The sequence below is a fragment of the Seriola dumerili genome, unplaced genomic scaffold (genome assembly GCF_002260705.1).
Source record: "Seriola dumerili isolate Sdu_G_001 unplaced genomic scaffold, Sdu_1.0 BDQW01002628.1, whole genome shotgun sequence".
Classification (NCBI taxonomy): Eukaryota; Metazoa; Chordata; class Actinopteri; order Carangiformes; family Carangidae; genus Seriola; species Seriola dumerili.
This window is the reverse complement of record NW_019176883.1, coordinates 253,794-274,040: the sequence shown is the minus strand read 5'-3', so window position 1 is coordinate 274,040 and position 20,247 is coordinate 253,794. Positions and strand designations below refer to the sequence as shown.

Here is a 20,247-nt window from a genome sequence, read left to right as displayed (position 1 = left end):
AACTCCAAATTACGAGAAAATAACTCACTTAAACTTACTAGTGAAGGACGACTGACGGTGACCTTGCTTTGGGATGAAAGGATCTGCTGACACCACAGGAGGCTTTGGCCGCCCTAAAGAAAAGGAAAAGTAAATGTTACAAAATGAAAAAGGGGGAAAACGCATTTTCTCAACCGCCACAGTTCAGCATCATTTGCTCGTACCTTGAGGAATGAAACTGGGTGTTCTCTGTGTATTTGATGGATATTGCAGTGGAGGTGTGACGGCTTCAGGAAGCTTCATGTCTTCCCTCAGGTCTCTCAAAGGTGCAGGTGTTTGTTCATGAGAGGAGGTTGGTCTTAAAAAAACAACAACACAAATTCAGTCATTCATGGGGATTTGTGAAACCTGCATGAGAAGGTTTGAATAATTGCAACTGCTCATTAGTTTTAGTACTTACAGGAAGTTCACAGTCCTTGTCGAACCAGCTTCTTGCCTTTGAGGCTTCACTTTTCCGTTGTCGTGGTTAAGATGAGTCTTTGTCTGGAAGTCGTGGGATGGTGTCAGGATGTGTCTTCTATCCGTCTCGTCCTTCTTCTCATCAGCCACTTCCTTTCCCTCCACTTCTGTTTGTTTCTTTCTTACCGTCTCTGTCTTTTTATCCTCTCTTCCCTTCACATCTCTTTTATCATCCTCTTCCTTGTCTTTCTTCCTCCTTTTCACATCGAACGTAATTTCTTCCTCTTCATCCTCGTCATCTTCAAAGAACCAGAAGACCCTGGAGCTCACATCCTCATCATCCTCTGTGTCCTGATGAAGACTGTATAAGATGATGTCATCCCAGCAGTCTGTTTGGCCGAGTCCCCGCCCCTTCCTCCTCAAGCTCCGGATCACAGAGTTGGGGACGTAGCCGTCTGGAGCTATGGGCCATGTCAGAGGCTCCGTGGTCACATCCACAGTTTGAGACATGATGTGATGTTTGGTCCTCTACATCAGCTTGTACCGGTTTTACCCAACATACAGCTGTAACCACACACACAAAAAAATCTGCAACTTTTCTGCCACACATACCCGTCAGCAGTTAAAGCTACTAACATTTGCATTCATTTCTAACTCACCTGGGTGACCTTCATGTGTGCTGTACTGGCCTCAGCAAGAACTTCCTGCAGGTTGTTATTACCTGCAGTCATCTTGCTTTTCAGGAGATGCCTCCCTTAGTTCTGCTGTGACTTTCCATAGTTTATTTTAAATTTAAACATTTAAATTTGAATTTTAGGGACCAATTCATAAAACGGAACTCACAACACGTTTACTATTCCAATGACAGTTCTGGGTTCTCTCCGAATACTCCGGCTTCCTCCTGCAGTGCAAAGACATGCATGGTGAATTTAATGCCTATGACGTTTTTTGACATTTTAACGGCTTAATATACTATGATGTTTTTGTGCCTTAATATACTATGACCAAGTGGCAAACTGCCGTGACGTCACCAAATGGTTTGTGAACTGCTGTTTTGAAGCCTCGAGTTTGGCTTAATGGACGTCGCCATCTTGGTTTTTTGGAGCCAGAAGAAACCATATTTGGATGAGAGGGTGGAGCTGGGGAGGAGTGAGGGGTGGATCTGACCTGTGTCCCCAAGGACACCAAGTACGCCCACCCGCATCAGCAACCTGACAGTAACAGGCTCCTGGCTGTAAGAAGTTCTCACTTTATGACATTGAAGTATTCTGCAATCTTATAAATTGTTAAATTCATTCATAAATGGACAATGCAATCAAGCTGGCTGGTAATGCTAGCGCTAATGAAAATGGGGGGAACCTCTACATACTGTACGTGCACACATACATTGCCGCCATTATAGTGATTATCATTTATTGCAGTTATTGTATATCATTTGTTAACAATTGTTATCAATATCATCATTGTTTTTTACGATTATTGTCTGTCCCTCTAAAAGCCTTTTGAAGCTGCGACAACTGGCCAAAATAACCTCACACTGATGGTTTCAAACACAAATTTGTCCCCACAACCACAGAGAGACATGTATACACACATGTACATGCCCTAACAGAAGCTGATCTGCAATAAAGCTGTACCACTACATCTTGACATGATGTCACTGGACTTGACATCATCATATATATATATATATGTATATATGTGTGTGTGTGTGTGTGTGTTGAAGTATGATGCAGCAGTAGAGATCCAAAGAGGGCTGGGTTTGGTCATTTTGAAGACATCTCCCCATTCACTCTCTATGGGATTTTTTTCACCTTTTAATCAGCATTTACGTCACCATGGTTACTCAAATCTCTAAGAAAAGTCACAGCACACCATTCCTGATCGAGCCACACGTACCGATATATTGTTTTCTCAACTGATGCCCATCCATCCACTGCACCACAGCACATGATGTAAGCTGCAAGAATAAAAGCACAAATTACAAATGAATCCTCACATTGTGCCCAATGGAAACTATTTACAACACTTTTACCACAACACTTAATGATTCACTTACCGTCTTTGTCATCTTTGAATATATATACTTTTCGGCCGTAGTCACTGTCCACGACCTCGTCAGCAGCAAACAGCAGACAGACACGGTCCGAGAGCAGCTGCTGAACATAGTGGAGCATTAAGAAGCTAAAGAGACAGATTTCCCTCAGGAGCTGGTGGAGACCAAACACAGAGCTAAAAGACAGGGAACACTGGACTGAGATCATCATGAGACATCAGCTGACACAAACACCACTCCAAATGCAACAAATGAAATATAATAATTATAAATAATGTCAATTAAAAATTATACATGAAGATAGAAAACGTTGTCCCCTTGTCTTCTCTTCATCTCTTCCCTCCACAGTCTTTCCACCAACAGTCACACAGTGTGACACACCTGCAATGTGAGTGAGGTCAGTGTCAATCCTTCTGGGTTGGACACACAGATGTATGAGCAGCCGGAGGAGGTTTTTCCTCCGGGCAGCGGCCCCCGCTCTGCCACAGCAGCTTCGGGCCGCCTTCCTCTTCCTGTAGGCTCTGGTCCTGGGTACAGGTAGTCCAGGCAGAGGAGGTGGCTGAACAGAGGAGGGGAGTGGTGCTGGAGCGAAGGGGGGGACCAACAGCCCTGGATGAGGGGCCGTGCTGTTCATCGTCTGGAGGAGGAGGCAGACCCCTGCTGGAGGGCCCAGGCTGCTCATTAATTATAAATATTAAAGTCACATATAGAAGCCAATTGGGAACTTAGATTAAGATGATCATGTAAATTTGAAAATTAAAATGTAATATCATGATAGCAATGTAATTTTTCACACATGTATGTGTTCTAGGATTACACTGGACTTTTACTTTATGAATATGAGCAAAGCAGGAGAAGCAGTCAGCAGGTTCCACTGATAACTTGTTCCACTCTCCTATAGTGGCCAGAATAATGCAGGTACATAAACACAAACAGACATGTGATTATATTATTATTATTTATTAAAGGTTTTACTTGAATCACAGAGAACACATCAGTCTTAAAGCTGCAAATGAAAGGAAAAATCATCAGGGGACTTTAGTTTTATTTTACATTATATCAAATATAGTTTAATATAATATAGTGAGACTTTTCATCATAAAAATTAAAAATAAAAGTTCTACAATCATCCCTGTAGGTTAGAGGAAAACTTAAAACATTTTGTACGTTGTATTTCATATATTGTTGAATTTTTTGTTTCTGTAATAACAGGGACAGCATGTTATTCCAGATTGTTTCCTGCAGCACAAGGGGAGATGTATTCAGTCTCAGCCTGGTCACCTGAGAGGAGAAAAGAAAAGGAGAATTAGACGAAGAGAGACTGAACAAACCAAACAGTGAACGTTTGTGGTTGTTGTGAAAACTAACAGCTGCTTTCTTCACGAGTTTTGACAAATTCACACTGTTTCTGAGGCTTTAAATGAATATAATGAACTTTGATTTCCATGTGGTGTAGGAACCAGGATGATAAAACACTGTATTTTTCTTTTCATGACAAACTCATGGAAGCCCTGAAAGAGATGAACACCTTTTTCTGACAGGATCATTTTTTCAAAAGTTTTTTTTTGGCCTTTCAGGGCTTCTGTACAAACTGCAGTCTATGTTCATTGAATTTTAAAGCTGTTGTTTATCCAGGGTACATTTCAAACTAAATGTTTGGTTTGTAGGATTTTAAAGTCTGGTTTTATGGTGTGTGTCTGAGTATCAGTTTTACTTGGCTGGTAGTAGTCATAGATCTTGACCACGGCTGGCTTCAGGTTCTGCACTGGGAGCTCCTGAATGAGCTCTAAGCTGTGGATGATGGCTGTGCGCTTTGGTAACTGTTGGAAGAAAAACAGACGACCCGATCAGTAACAAATCTGGAGAGCACCATCTGTTGATCCTCACTGTGAATTCCTCTCTCTCCCTGAATGTAGGCCATAATGCGGTCTTGCTTTTGTTCGACACGGTCCCCCAGCAGAGCACCTTGGAGCTGTGAGGAGACGATACTCAGCTTCATCAAAACATGAAAACTCATCAGTTTCTACTGAGCTCAAAGTTTCTCTGATAACTCACGCGTTTCAGAGACTCTGGGTCTGGGACAAAGCCAGAAAGCATTTTGATATCCAGGATCACCATGTTGGGAGTGGTCTCCTTTCCACTATATCTGCAACAGAACCATAACAGCGTGAGTCCTTCACACCTTACACAGTTGTATTAGACGTATCAGTAGAGACAGGTATTTAGCACTGGCAGCTACAGAGGATCACTTGCAGTATTCCTCTCTAACTGAAGGTGGACCTGCTGGTTGGTTACTCACCTGGAGGTGACTTCCAGAGTGAATCTGGGCTTGAGAGATGTGCTGATGCAGCTGGTTGGTTTTACTCTGACGGTGAGAGTGGTGCCGTCAGTAGGAGTTGGGATGTTGTAGTGAAGAGAAACCTGGGGAACGGTTCGTCATATTAAAGGTGAACGAGAAAAAGAATCTGAAGAATTTGTTTTCACGTGTTGGTGACTGTTGCTGTTTGAAAGGGACAAACTTACACAACGAGGGGATTTGGCTCGAGTACCACCAGTTGGACGGAATATTTTAGTATGGAATATTTTTTTAATTAATTTTAGACATCTACATCAAAGTCCGTCCCACTCCATGTCCTACATGTCATTACACCCATTACATTGTTAAATAAACCTAATGATGGCACTTCACAGAGAGGGGTCTGCAGACAGAAGAGGAGGGGTCACTACACTTCAGGCTGTCACTTATTTTGCAGTTTATTTGCTCACACAGTTGCCAGTCCAGGCGGCTTTGATGAATATACTCTATGTCCCAATGACGTCACCAGATGGCAGCACTGGTGTTCGGCATTGACTTGTAGCAGGGACATTAGTGCATGTAAAGGTACTCACAGTCAGACTTGGCTTTATGTCGACATGACACGGACCAGAAGTTGACTGAAGCTGCATGAGTTGAATTAAACTAAAATATCGTTGAACTATTTGGCAATGAAAAGATCGGTCCCTCTGATGTCGGGCATCGATGTATCTGGACCTAATTATATGTCCACTGACCTGCATTGAAGCACATGCAGTGCCCTTCACCTCCAGGCTGTACTTTCCCGTCACGTCGGGCAGCGTCTTCTCCTGGTAGAGCAGCTTGTTGTTTTGGTTCACATCAATTGTCAGCTGGCCGCTGGCGGACTGGACGGTCACTGTGCTCGAACCCTCTGGACTGAACGTCAGAGTGGAGTACAGAGCCAGAGCCTGAAGAGCCACCACCGTGTCCTACAACACACACACACATGTAATGACACATTACAAGAGGAGTAATATAATAAACATCATTGCTGTGACGTAATGACAACCATACAAATATATTTCACTCTCACTTATAAACATACAGCAACTCAGCCATGTTTCATGTGTCTCTAAATGTAGATTTATCTCTGGGCACCAAAGGCTTCTTCATGCTTTAAGCAAAGTGGCTGTTGGATCATTTATCTGAAGCCACATTTACAAAGTCAGAATCTGTCTATCAGTCACCCATTTCACCCAGTAATTAGCCGGGGGTGTGACGATGTAGAAACTATTTTTCATTCTTTTCTCAACTACTTTCCTCACTCTTTGTGCACAGCTGAGTGCAACAGCATCAATGTCGTTGGTGAGAGACTGTCCCATCATGTTGAGGCAACAAAAAGATGCAAAGACAGAGATGGACACTTACGAGCTTCTTTACATTTGATGCCTGTTCAACACAAGACAAAAAGAGCAGCAACGTAACGGCCTGTTTTGTTCACTCGCTCTTGGCGGCTCACGGCAGGTTACGTTCAGCGTGTTCTTTTTTATATCTACTTTAGATACAGATGCCAACCAGGGCCGTTACAGTTCATAGTCGACACATTAACGAGTGTGGCAAGTCAGAGAAGAACTTCAAAACTAGAAAGTAATATTAAATGTGATTTGTAGTAAATGGGTAATAACACTGTTGTGGTTCTGAATGTGTGGTGATCAGTGAATTTAAACAGGTGTGGTATGAGGTAAACAGAGGGTTATGTTATTAGTTTATAGATTCACAGTAAGGACACGAGACACCAGTGAAGCCACAGACATTAACACTGTATGTTTACATTGATGTCCTGTACCTGTGTGGAGGAGAAGCCTCCATAATGGTTCTGCTGGCCTGTCAACCACCTGACGATGCTAGAGGTGTAGCCCAGGTCTTCAGGAGTGGGGGAGGCGCTGAGTTTAGCCAGCATAACGTAGGAGCTGATCTCCACAGACAGAGAGGCTGAAGTATCTGTTGCTGTCTGGGACCAGTGGAGGAGACTCCCTAAAAACAGCCATCACAAACAAACAGGCATGAGATGAGCTGCGTTCACAGTAACTGAATCCAGAATGACTTCCTGTAGGAGGACGGCTCACCTTGTTTCACTGCGACGGTGTCTAGGTGCTGCAGAAGGTGATCACGTGTCTCTGTGTCTCCTGCCAGGGTGAAGACGTACGCCAGCAGAGCTGTAGTGTAGGTGTTGCTGAGGTCACCGATGGACTCCTTGAGGCAGGACAGGCTCTTCTTCACCACATCGTCCTGTTACAGATTGAAATCATCCCTCGTTATAATCTCAGGATTCTTCTGACAGCAGATTCTATTTGATCATATCAGTGATCAGAGAACAAATTTCGACACTATCTGGATGTAATAGCTTCCTTACGTTTACTATTATTAGTCTGTTGTGTGTCTCTCACATTATAGACTTCATACCAATGAGCAGAAAGTGTCTGTCATTTACTGTGATGGACCTGACTGGGACGTTAATGTTAATAAATCCAGATGGGTTCATCACTTTTTAGCGTCCCCTGGAAACCCTTCTGTTGTGTTGTGGTGAAGATGTTTTTTAATTTCTTTTCTTATTTGTCTATTTACATGAGTTTTCCTAAGGTGCATTATCAAGCTGTAATGTAAAGTGCTACCAATATGTTTACTTTGTGTTTTGCTGCTACTATTTATGCCCAACGTTACACTGTATAGGTACGCAACTCACCGAGCAGAAGGCAGCTCACCACAAGCAACTTACACAAGCTCTTACTAATCAGGAGGACAAGGAGAGGCTGCGTGTACACACAGTGAGCAGAGGGTGACATCACACCCACAGGTGAGATTGATTATGTGTCACAGGTCAAATCAAATAGTTACAGGTTCAATGGAAAGAGTCACCTCAACATCAACGGACATTTCCAAGAGGGCAGCAGTGATGTAAGCACTGAGAGTCACTTCATCAGACACACCACCCTGTAGAGAGGAAGCACCAATCAGACTTCGTCATCATCACCGTACCTCTGGCGTTAGTTATTACTGAGCTGTGAATGAATTGGCATTTAACTGAAGCTGCAGCAAGATGTCACTGAGTGAAAGTAAATATTTCTACCTGTATGTTCACTTCTTCAGCTTCATAGTGACTGTACAGGTGCTGTCAGCTTACCTTCATTCTGTTGTTGAAGAGTTTTCCTGACTTCTGGAAACAGCCGCTGCCTTGTTGTTTACTCAGCAGCCAAGTCTTTGACTGTTGGATCTTTGCCGGGTCAATGTAGATGAAAGACTGAGCTTTGCCAAAACATCTCATCACAAAAGCAGTCAGCCTGAGGACATCAAAACAAGGTTAGACAATAACTGACACAAGCAGAGGCACCTTTTGTAATGCCCCAGTGATACTTTAATGTCTTCACATTAGTGGTATTACTGTATTTGCCTTTGGCGTATGAACTGCTTTAAAGTTGAACACTGTATTTCCCTGCAACACTGGATGGATATTGTACATTATCAGGTCATATTGTCCTTTAATTGTACACTATACCACAAAGTAATTGTATCTACAGAAGTTTCAGTGTTGTAGATTTAGCTTTGAGTCTTCTTTGTCCCTACAAACTTTGCACCATTGGCTGCATCCATCGTTCCCTCGCTTCAGACTGTCCCTGCCACTGAGAAGCCCCCCTCCCCCCAATATTATCATGCTGCCACCACAATGCTTCATTTTTCAATTTCAGTTTTTGATTTTTAATAAATTTGCGAAAATTCCTTTTCCTTTATTTTGTCATTATGTATTATTGAAGGGAATTAAATCAACGTAATTTAATCTTTGACATAATTAAATAAGTAACATAATAAATGTTCTCACCAAGTGTTTCTTGTTCCTCTCCCAAATGTGCTGTAAGCACCATCGTTGTGTTTGTAGTTCAGCTGTCTCTGGTAGCCTGTGTAACAACAACAACATGTAATTCCAGCTGTGATCCTCAAACATTTTCAGATTTGATACAGTGTTTGATATTAAGGTAATAATTTGATTGTATTTTTAGATAAATTAGAAAAGCACTAATTTGTGTTTATGCATTTATATAATTTGGTAGTGAACTGAGCTCGGCTTAGAATCTCATACTTTATCTTATATGGGCAAAACTCTACAACTGAAGATGGTTGGGGATTCATTAAATCACATGCAAACAACACTAGGCTGCTGCAGAGTAACCACACACTTCTTCACACAGTTGGCTATAAGTCTGTATTTTACCAGTTTTTAAGAGATTACCTGGGTTCATTAATCGCGTGTCAATGCCAGCTTTCCAATTTGAGTTGCATTTAATCGTTTTTTTTTTTTTTTTTTTTTTTTTTTAATAGTAAAGCTCGTCATCAGAATTCATCATGCAAATCCTCCAGACTCCAGTCAAGTACAAATGGTGTGAGGGAAACTATAATTCCAATTAGATAGGTAATCTCTTTTTTATATTTGTACTGTTGTTGCAAAGATACAAATATGTTTTCAATTAAAGTACTTATTGAAAACATATTTGTTTGTTTGCAACAACAGTACAAATTATCATATATATATATATATAACTATATTATAACTATTCATTTGAAAGTTTTTTATTTTTCATTTTTATTTATATTTTTACCAAACTGAACTTGATGGTGATGCAACAGGTGAATAATAATCATGGCGGGTTTGAATGTCTGAGTTTCTCGCTGTTGTTCTTCAATATGAAGCGAGCAGAGACTCACCACTGGTCAGGAAGTTGGTGGCCTTTTCCAGGATGGCTGGGGTCAGCTGCTGTGTGTTTTTCAGGTACTGGAGGATGTAGATGTTGGGAGCCAGGAGCGCCATGTTCTGCTCACCACATCCGTACGGCATCTGCAGCAGCCCATCCAGGTTTTTCAGGGCTCGGCCCAGAATGTCACCTGCACAAAAACACTGACTCACTGAACATCTAACTAACCTGACTGTAAATTTCAAAGACACTGCACAGAGAACATCAGTGATAGTCAGAGTGGTCAAAATGTTTTGCACAAAGTTTACCCAGGACTGATATTGAGGCACGGGCAGATCCAGCAATCACATTCTCAGGGAGCTGTAAGTCTATTTCCTCCGTCAAAGCCTCTCCTGTGCACAGACAGGGAACAGTTTTAGAGAGAAACTCAAGTAGCAGTCAATCAAAACAAAGATGTCATTTAGATTTAATGGATGGTCGATGGCAATTCATCCCAATCCGAAGGAAATATAGTCGCATCAACTCCTCCTACCTTTTGGACAGAGCAGCCAATTGTGGGTCTTTGTCATCTCAGTTCCTTCAGCCTGAGAGGGAAGGAGGGAGGGAATAACATTAACATTAACATTAACATAACATAACATAACATAACATAACATAACATAACATAACATAACATAACATGTTTTCTTGTATTAAATGAAAAAAATAATGTTTTTGGTTTAAACGTTTTCTCTGTTATCTTCTTTTTAAGTCACCAACCTTTACTATGAGAGATCGTGTCACAACATCAATACGACCTCTGTCTGGCACTGTCACAATTTCATTGTCACATGACGCTTGGGATGCCACAGCCTCAGCAGACACAGTCACGTTCACAACCCCTAAAGAGATCAGCAAATAGAGTGTGAAACCTGATTTAAATTTTTTATATATAAATAGAGTGGACAAAATAACAGAAACACCTAACACACAGTGTAGTTTCAATAAAAATGGATCATTATAACCATCATGAAGGTAGTATTTATTGTAGAGCTGTTGTATGTAATATTGTACACTGCATTCGTTTTAGCTAGGTGTGTCTAATAAACTGACAATTAAGTATATACATAGAAAAGAGAAGAGGACCTAGGATGGGGCTTTGAGGAACCCCTGAGGTACGGTGCTGAATTTAGTTGGAAAAACAAGTCAAAATGAGAACATAAAGTTGCACTGATGTGACATTGTGGGAGTACAGAGGCAGCATTAGGGTCAATAGCAACAAAAAGATTATTTGTTACCCTGGCCAGAGCGAATTTACTAGATTGAAATTAGTCAAAAAGGTCACTAATTAATAAGAATACCAGGAGGTCCTAGAGCTGGGAGTAAATGTAAAAACACAGATACAGGATCAACAGGACATGCTGGGTTTGATAGTGTCAGCTGGTGTATTGAGGGACTCCAGGATAAGGAATTAGAATTTTGACCTGCCGGTCTACAGCAAGTCATGCTGGTGAAGAGGAGAAGCAGGTTGTCCACCCTGACAGTCTTTAAATCTTATATCTGACAACATCAGAGTAGATAAAAGCTTGACCCTCACCTAAAGATGAGGGGACCATGGTCCAGCTGAGGGTCTTGCGCTCACTGCCACACAAACAGGATGTATACTGGTCACTAGAGTGGGGGGTGAGGGTGTAATCTAAGGAGGGTGCTGGAGTCACAGTGACCTGTTCAACCAAGACAACAGTATAGTTCATAAACTGAAGACACATCCCAGGCAACACAAATGTTAATCATAAATCCTGTTCATTTGTCACACTATTGTACGTGTAAAAAACATTACCATGATGCAACTGGACAGGTAGTTGAAGGTGGTTGCCTTCAGTTCAAAGTGCTCCCCCCGGATGATGGAGTAGGGCAGGGTGAGCTCCAGGAAGAAAGGCTGGAAGACAGTGAGTTCTTTACGCGGAGCCAAGCCAAAACCCTGAGGGGACAAACAGAAAGCCTCCGTCTCCCAGGTGGTGATGGTGTCTGGGACGGTGAAGGACACGTCCTTTGTTCCGGTCTCTCTGGATCAACAGACACACACAGACATGTATTTTCAGAAAGTCACTACTTCTTTTTAAAGGAAATCAGGCATCATCTGTCATGCTGAATAAACAACCTCAACGATTTACACAGCTGAGAAAATCAGATAATCAAAATGCATTCAAACTAATCTTTACAACTGTTTCATAACCATCAAAAACAGGGAGTGGTAAATCAACAAACATTTTCTTAAATAAACATAGTTTCTATAAGGTTCATGAGCTTTTTCCATCACCAAAAACTATTCTGCTATAATAACAACTTAATGCTGTATTCATTCGTTTGTTTGTTTTACTTGTGGACAGTGGAACATGGTGTGAACACAACACTGGCATATTATCACCTAACAAGTTGTTAATGGTGAAATTGTTGCCTATTAAACATCCAGCAGACACAGAGACACACTGGCGTTCATTTCTGGAGTCATAATTTTATCCACCTTGAAATGCAATTCCAGTGAAGTCCAAAAATATCTCTCGTTAGCTTGGTCTTCAACAACTCCTGAAGGAAATATGTGGCTCTTTTGCTGCTGAATAATCCACGTTCACAGCAGCTAAGTTTTTATGTCTGTAATAAAACTCAACAGGGCCTCTTGAATGGGGTTGATGATGGTGGGAGAGAAGGAAAGCAGTACAGTTGTTTGGCAGTAAGACCAAAACAATGAGCCAAAAGATGTTAAACTGCTCTGCACAGCTGAGGGAAGCTACAGTTTGGTGTTTGGTGTAGGTGGTGATCACTTGTAAGCCCTTTCACATTGCACACAGTCATTTGGTCAGTTCTTAATAAGAAAAACTTGATGAGTGCAGTTTTAAACATTGTAGAGTTGTCCTGAAGGTTTAGTGTTTAGGTAACCAGAATATTCCCAGTTATGTTTTAGTCGGGGAATTGTCGCTTCTTCATTTCCCTCTTGTAATCTGTACAGTGTGCTATCACATAAAGGTAAAATGCCTTACAAGACAAAATGTCTTGCATGACATTACTAAAAAAGAACCACATTCTGGTACAAAAGGTAGAACCTTGTTTAGGTGATCAAAACTACAAACAATATCATGTGAGAAGGCTTGTGATAGATGCTCACCCAACATCTACCAGGTCCCATATCCAGGTCTCAGGGAAAAAAGTGCGGACTGTCTGTATTGGCGGAGCCTCAACTACAGACTTGATTTCCACAATAGAAACAGGAGAGTTCACAACACGCATACGATGATTGGAAGTTGAAGTGAATCTGAACCTGAATGAGGGGGTCTGAAACAAAGGACCTGAAAAGACACCACACAATATTCTTTCAGAGACAAAGGCCAAAAATGACATTGAAATAAATGAATGCTGAAAACATTAGTGTAATAGAGAGAAAAAAAAAAAAAAAAGTTACCAGAGTATTTACGTAATATTTCAGGCATGACGCATACAGGCATTTCAATCAAATTAGTCGCCATCTTCAGTCCTACTCTCTATAGAATTCAACAACAGAGAGACATCACTGAAAAGTTAATCACATGGTCAACAACAAACACTTTAATGTTTCTTAATATTCTTTATATTGTATATTAATATTGAAAATGTATCTTAAGAATTACCCGGAACACACTAAAGGCGTCATCTTTCTCGGCATAGCGTGGATTAAAGTACCTTCGTCCCCACATCAAGCATTCTATTTGCTCTCGGACCTCAGATGGAACTTGGGATACTTCTTTGACAGGCAACAGGTCAAGTATCTGAAAAGAAAGCTCTGGATCAAGGTAAACCAACTAAAGTTTGTTGTTTGATGAAGTGCCTACAATTGGGGTACTTTTGGCTCGGCCTAGTGTACTTGCCAAAGTAGACTCATAGTTACTTTTTAAGAACAGAATAATAAAGTGTTCCAAAAGTGGGTGAAAACAGCAGTGAACAGCTGTATAAAGAGGGCCTGAGCTCAGCCTCAGAGCCCGAACATCTGGAATGAGCTCAGACTAGAGCTGCTTCTCCACCACATTAAAAGGAGTCAGCTGAGGTGGTTTCAGCATCTGATTAGGATTCCTCCTGGACGCCTCACAGTGGAGGTGTTCTGAGCATGTCCGACTGGGAGGAGACCATGGGCCAGATCCCAGTAATGCTGGAGGGACTACATATTCCATCTGGCCTGGGAATGCCTTGAGATCTACCAGGAAGAGCTTTGGAGAAGGATCTATAGGCTGCCTTGCTTCGAGTTGCTTCCTGTTGTTCTGTAATTGTTGACAAGGATTAGTGGGCGGATGGTTGATTGCAGCAGTTACCTTGTCTGCATTCAGAGTCTTCCCCGGCTCCTTGATGAGGACGCTCTGGTCGACAGCGCTCACGCCACAAAGAGAGTCTGGCTGGGCCGTCACCTGCATGGTGGTCTCCTCTCCTGGGACGGCTGAGGACGGAGAAAAGTCCAGCGACACCTGACACACGGACAAATTTATCTTGTCAATTTGACAAAAACATGTATTATGCTTCAGCTTCTTTTTCTTTTTTGCCTGTATGAGTTAGCACCAGCAGAGAGATGAAAGGAAATGAGGGAGATGCAACAAAGGTCCGCAGCCAGACCCCTTGCTTCCTGCAGAGCAGGTACATAAATGTAGTTCTGAGGAAGGTTTTAATAGCATTATTTTCACATTAACTCAGCGGTGGCTGTACTCCTAATTTATATGATTAGTGTTAATAAATACACTAATAAATTGCAGCAAAGGAAAGTTTTACAACCCTGATAATAACTCTCAGTAGACTTAGCAAAGAAGCATGTATGAATTTACTTATCTTCTTCAGCCAGGACCAGACTACGTAATATCTGCCCAATAATGGGACACTGGAAACAAAATGAGCTCTGATCACGACAAAGGATTGTTTTATTCCATGCAGCGTGCCATAGTGGAAGACAACTGATGCAGCATCTGGGATGATTGACACTCTGACAAAAAGACTCACATGTCACATTTTTCCTGCCTTTTCTCATCTAGTTTAGGCTTAGGCCTGATATTTGATATTATGAAATCTCGATTGATAACTAGCATGGTTTTAATAACTGAGAATAAAATATGTCCTATGTAGATAAAAACCGTCTGACTTCAGGCTACATATTGACCTTCTATATCACCAACCATTGTATACTGTATCTGACTCTGACTTCTGTACTGACCTTATGACTGAAGCATTTCTCAGTCTTGAAGTCAGTGCTGTTGGCGATCACTGTTTCACTGGGGAGGATTGCATAAGCTATGACCTGGATGACTGGTGCCACCTCTGGAGACACTTCCAGCTGAAAGGACACCTTTCCCTCAGTCACTGAAATAACAGACCAGCTGTTATGAACAACAATCATCAAACACATGCCTCCATATATCAATGACACAGTGTAAAATGTGTGTGGTCTTCTGTTGCTTTTATAATCAGTTGTACATGAATGTAGGTCAAACTCCCATGACCCCCCTCAGTACCATAAGGGTAAAGGGTATAGCCCTGCTTTCAGCTTATGGTTATTAGCCTACTGATGCTCTTGTACCCTCTCCATCTTTATAAAGTATCATAATATCTGGTTTCTTATGGTTCTGGCAGTTCCTTACCATGTGGAGCCATGTTGCATTAGACACAACCCAGACCAAAACTGAGGAAGCTTTGGTGTTCACAGGTTCTTTTATATCCCCGTTAAATCCACCTTTGTTGCAGTTTAGGTCCCAGATTTTGAGTTCACTCTATCAAACCTGTTTGTTTTTAATCGTACAATAAATCAAGTACCCTACACTTGGACTTAAATAATACAAAAAACTATTGTTAGGATGGTATAATTTTGAATCATTGTCATCATCATGTTGGTGATATTGCACAGGGATGTCAACAGTTTTGTTGTATACTGTTACAGAGCAGATAGAAGTCATTCCTTAAACTCACCATTCACGTCTTTGCCCACCTGAATTATCTCTCACTTCAATCTTTTTAAATCCTTGCATGACAATGGCTCCTCTGGATAAGACCTGGAGGATTTGAGAGAGAATAATCGTATTATTCCATCTTTGTCATAAAAGTATTAGTAGGGCACACTGAGAAATCTTTCACCCATCACTCACCAGATACATCACATCCACAGAGGCCTGTTTCTCTCCCACTACTGTGTATCGGATGGAGATGGTCTCTTCTCTGTCGCAGGGAAGTGGTTCATCCTTCTTCCTCACCTCCAGGGAGCTGATTGTTTTAGCATCAGGAGTAGAAAGCTTGGCCAGAGACACTTTGTGATGTCCATCCTCATAGAATGGAGTTCTAATTGGGGATCTTGACTCCAGTTGGCTCCTTACCTAGAACGAAGCAAACAAACACTGTAAATGAACCAGCAGCATTATCAACTTTCTGTTCCACTTCCAAGATTTGTGAAAGAGAAACTTGAGCAAGCACATGGTTGGATGGAGCTTTTGGTTCGCATTATCATCTTCCTGGATTACAGGCTGTAGTTTTAGTGCAACTTCTTACTTACATGCAGGTTGACGTCCCCTTTGTGGTTGGATGTGTTGAATGAAAAAGCAGCGATACCATCACTGTCAGTTGTGAGGTTCTGTAGCAGACGTGCTGAATGTTTGTTTTTCCCCTCAAACAGGTAGACCACCATGTCAGGAATGGGTGTATTATTGTAGTGAACTGCTTTAACCTGTTGGAAGCCCAAAGGTGTATTACTGTGGAATTACATGGCTTGAGTTCCACTGTGTACAAAATGACACTAAAGAAGCAAAGAAAACAGTTTGCACTTACTTTTCCCTCCACATTTGATCCTTCCTGATAAATCTTAGGCGTGTCAATAAAGGACAGCGTCCCGACTTTATAAGAAAAGCCTATATTCTTTGTTTGTGAAAATGAAATACCTGTAAGAAAACCTCATTGTTACTGTATAACTATTAGTTTTTTTATACATAAAATTATCTTTTTGAAAAGACAGTATCCAAACACTTACCAGTCCCCTCCTCTTCGACTTTGGTATAGAGATAAAATGTCCCTTGCAGCATGTATGGTGAGAAGGTGAAAGTGGCACAGCCGGTCTTATCTGTCTATAAGATCATCAAGTATGTGATTACCAATTCAAGTATACAGGTGTACACTGTCAGATATACAGAAAAGTGTGTGTGTGTGTACAGATATACAGACTAATTTATTAAGCTTGGCTTGACTTAGTTTTCAATAAAATATCTCTCTCAGTGTAGCTCACTGAGCAAATGTTCATTTATGTTCACTATTACTTACATAACAGTTAATATTGTTACAGTATTTTTTTTTCCATATAAGATCAGGTCAGTTTAGTCAGATTTATACAGGGACTACTAACATTTACAGTAAAAGACTTTTTGTGAATTACTGGTAACAATTTCAACCATTCATCTATTACCTAATTATTTTAACTATTCTTCCATTGTAATTAACTGATTTCAACATTTGTCCAATACTTTTAGCTAACTTTTATAACTGTTTACCGCCTATCTAGACCTAAAACTGTTAGTACTTTTAGCAAATAATTTCCCTGTTCATCCAGTTCTTTTAGCTAATGTTCACTATCTATCCAGCAATTTCAGCGAACTATTACACCTGTCTATTACATCTAGTATTTCTAGCTAACTATTATAACTGTCTGTACTTTTAGCTAACAAACTATTTCTAACAATTGTTTTACTCGCTTGCTAAGTAGTGTTCAGGCACTCTTATCAGCAACCAGTGTTGTGTTATAGCTGACTAAGTTGTACTGTGAACTAATTTTTTCACAGTTGGCCATTGTGACAGTAGCATCACACTGAACTAGAGCTATGACCCTTACACTAAAGGGGATCAAAGAATGATTTAGGCATTTGAGACTTCAGCTTTCCTTGAACAAAGTACAAGCCTGTGGCTGTTTAGATCTAATGCAGTGAGATACAAAGCCCCAGTCTGTAGTTTAAGATGTAAGATGTAATTTTCACAAATATGTCCAATGTAGCCTGTGCATATTCTCATTTGTCCAGGTCATGGTATCCTAAAGGAGTTTTAAATCAAAACGCAACTGGACTTGATTATTAGTCTGGGAAGACGTTTTCACCTCTCTTCCAAGAGGCTTCATCAGTTCGTGTACGCATCTGACCAGCCTGGTCAGATGCGTACACGCATCTGACCTCTTGGATGAGAGGTGAAACGTCTTCCCAGACTAATAATCAAGTCCAGCTGCGTTTTGATTTAAAACTCCTTTAGGATGTCCAATGTAGTGTTAAATGTGTACAGTAAGTGATATTCAGTATACATATGTTCTGTAATGGTTTATGTAAGGTCTATGTCTATATGCATATTGTTTCAGCAGAGAGATGAAACGGTTGCTATAGTAACTGTACCTGCTTTGTCTCCCTGTAGCATGGGTCCTCATAGTCTGTCTGATAGGTATGAGTTCGGCAGACCTTAACTTCAACGCTGCCTGGCACAGGCTGCCCATATGTATATCTGATTAGATGCAAATAACAAAAATGTTCATTACTATAGTGAACTGCTTTGTAGTCAACATTCATTCACTCACCAATCTGAGTGTAATTTCTCATTTGTAAAGACAGGTGCTTACTTTAGACATACTTCAGCTTTGAATTCCTCCTGTCCAATGCTTACTTCATCAGGTGTATTTATTTTCATGGCAAATTTAGGCAAAACTGGGGAAAAGTGTTGTTGTCAGCATTCTTGTTTAATTCCAAACCATGAGGTAAAACGAAAAAAAAAAAACATACAATGACTTACCATATTTCTCCACCTTGAAGCTGTGAGAGGTTTTCCTTCCATCAACTGACACAGAAATGTGGTAATTTCCTTCACGGGCCTCAGAGTTCAAAGAGTAAGAAAGCTGCAATATTTTACTATTCGAGTTTTCATTTAGCCACTGCCCAATCCTGTTGTCATTAGAATCCTGTTTAATAAAAGAAATGCATTTATGGCAAAAAAAATTCTACACACAAAATGCACAAAATTACGTCTTCTTTGTGAACAGAGGAGAACATGTAAACTCAGAAAGGCCGGTCAGCTCTAATGGGGCTCAAACCCAAGAAACTCTTGCTGTGAAGTGATAATGATAACCATCCTGCTAAAAAGATGGAGGACAAAACTTTCAGATCACATCCTCAGAGTGAACAATATCATAATTACTGTGTGTGTTAAGGTGTGGCATTTTAACCTTACCTTAATTTCGATGACATTGTACTGCAAAAAAAAAGATGCAGAGAGATCTGTTAAGGGACGAGCTTGTGTCTTGCCACCATGTAGTCTCCTAATGAGACTTTCAAATCAGCACAGGCAGGTCAACCTAAAGGGATCCTGGTTGGACTATTGACCCAGAGATCCATCAGGAGCTGATACTCTGGTTCATTGGGGCAAAACTTAAAACCTGCACCGTTATCACAGTGTCACTAACACTGTCCTTTGTAAATTAAATAGAAGAAAGAAGATACTGTTCAAATACTCACCAGCTGACCGACAGGTCTCAACCTGGTGTCCAGTGTAATGACCCTGAAATGCACTGAGAATAATCCAGAGATTAAATTAAGATTTTACAGTTTTTTCTCATATGGCTTTTTATTTTTTACTTTAGAAAAATACTCTAAACAATGTGACCGAGCTGTAGTATATAACACCATAGATAAGATCAGGGTTACCTGTTTGTCCAGGGAGGTAGATCGGTTTATCTGTTTGGACGAACGTCATTGGCTGATAGACTTTGATCATGACTTTCTTGATTTCTTTAGAGTAAAATGTGTCGCCTCGTACCTCCACCTCGAACTTCTGCACCTCTTTATTCTGCACTAAAGGAGCCTGCGAGAGAAAAATATTGTATAGAAACCAGGAAAACCGTTAACAAGGCAAAACCAAACTGATAATATTTATAAATTAGCAGACATTCAAAAAAATGGGGAAAGTGGAATAGAGGAAATGAATCAACGACTTTCTCTGGAGCTGACCTTAAAGTGAGTGCAGGTATGAAACTCTTCACTGGATGCTTGTTTGAGAAGGGTTGTGTTCTTCTCTTGGGAGATCAGAGTGACGGTCATGACCAGAGTCTCGTTGGGCTGCAGGAGACTCACACAGAATTTGGTTTCAGCTCCAGCTTCAAGAACCGCAGGAACAGCCACCATGTACTGTCTATAGACACAGAAACATTCAGCACTCAAACAATTCAGCAGAACAACAAGTTCTAATACTTACTGAAATGTGTTGGCATTGACATCTTTTCTGTGTGCAGTGTACAACTAAATTACACACATGCTATTGTAAGTTTTTGAGACAATCCAGGTAAACTTACGGTTTTGCCATCGTCCCAACCACACAGATCCAACTCAGGCAGACAAAGAGTTTCCATGTCCTTATCTGTAACCCAGAAAAACCCATGACTGACTGACATGAGCCTCTGTGCCAGCCTCTGTTCACTCTGCCACAAATCCATCCTCCTTCATCACCCAAATCACACAAACAACGTAACATATCCCTTAAGTCAATCATTTATAGACAAAACCAAAATCCTGAAGCCACATGTCACACATCCAGAGGACGGATCTAAGCTGTTTTAAAGAATAATCAACAACTTCATTTACTTTATACTATGGTTGGTGAAAGGATCTGTGGATTTGGGTTTCTGTCCACTGAAATGCCAGAGGGCTTTTAATCTGAAATGATTACAGGAAGTGTTTTGAGTTTTTATTGAT

At 40.9% G+C, this 20,247-nt stretch overlaps 1 protein-coding gene and 1 long non-coding RNA gene across 3 annotated transcripts; both read right to left on the bottom strand.

The window, feature by feature from the left end:
* Window positions 1-3,438: 3,438 nt before the first annotated feature.
* On the bottom strand, window positions 3,439-4,310 carry LOC111239402. Its single transcript, XR_002665860.1, has 2 exons — window positions 4,209-4,310; window positions 3,439-3,775 (listed from the first exon to the last, which is right to left on the bottom strand). It is a non-coding gene; the product is annotated as an uncharacterized LOC111239402 (long non-coding RNA).
* A 170-nt stretch (window positions 4,311-4,480) lies between these two features.
* Window positions 4,481-19,955, bottom strand: LOC111239401 (alpha-2-macroglobulin-like). 2 transcript variants are annotated; one of them, XM_022769272.1, is made up of 32 exons: window positions 19,848-19,955; window positions 19,507-19,687; window positions 19,204-19,360; window positions 19,015-19,067; window positions 18,731-18,751; window positions 18,296-18,461; window positions 18,126-18,210; window positions 17,905-18,010; window positions 16,509-16,602; window positions 16,310-16,419; window positions 16,038-16,208; window positions 15,637-15,861; window positions 15,480-15,543; window positions 14,712-14,857; window positions 13,828-13,977; window positions 13,153-13,290; window positions 12,948-13,026; window positions 12,654-12,834; window positions 11,331-11,556; window positions 11,088-11,214; window positions 10,271-10,392; window positions 10,044-10,095; window positions 9,820-9,903; window positions 9,525-9,701; window positions 8,644-8,719; window positions 7,951-8,107; window positions 7,686-7,760; window positions 6,896-7,058; window positions 6,616-6,803; window positions 5,546-5,758; window positions 4,794-4,915; window positions 4,481-4,640 (listed from the first exon to the last, which is right to left on the bottom strand). In XM_022769272.1, the coding sequence occupies exons 1-32, from the start codon at window positions 19,931-19,933 to the stop codon at window positions 4,511-4,513; spliced, it is 4,125 nt and encodes a 1,374-aa protein (XP_022624993.1). In that variant the 5' UTR covers window positions 19,934-19,955; the 3' UTR covers window positions 4,481-4,510. The 2 variants fall into 2 exon arrangements, with proteins under 2 accessions (XP_022624993.1, XP_022624994.1); XM_022769273.1 differs by having other exon boundaries at window positions 12,960-13,026.
* Between the last annotated feature and the right edge of the window lie 292 nt (window positions 19,956-20,247).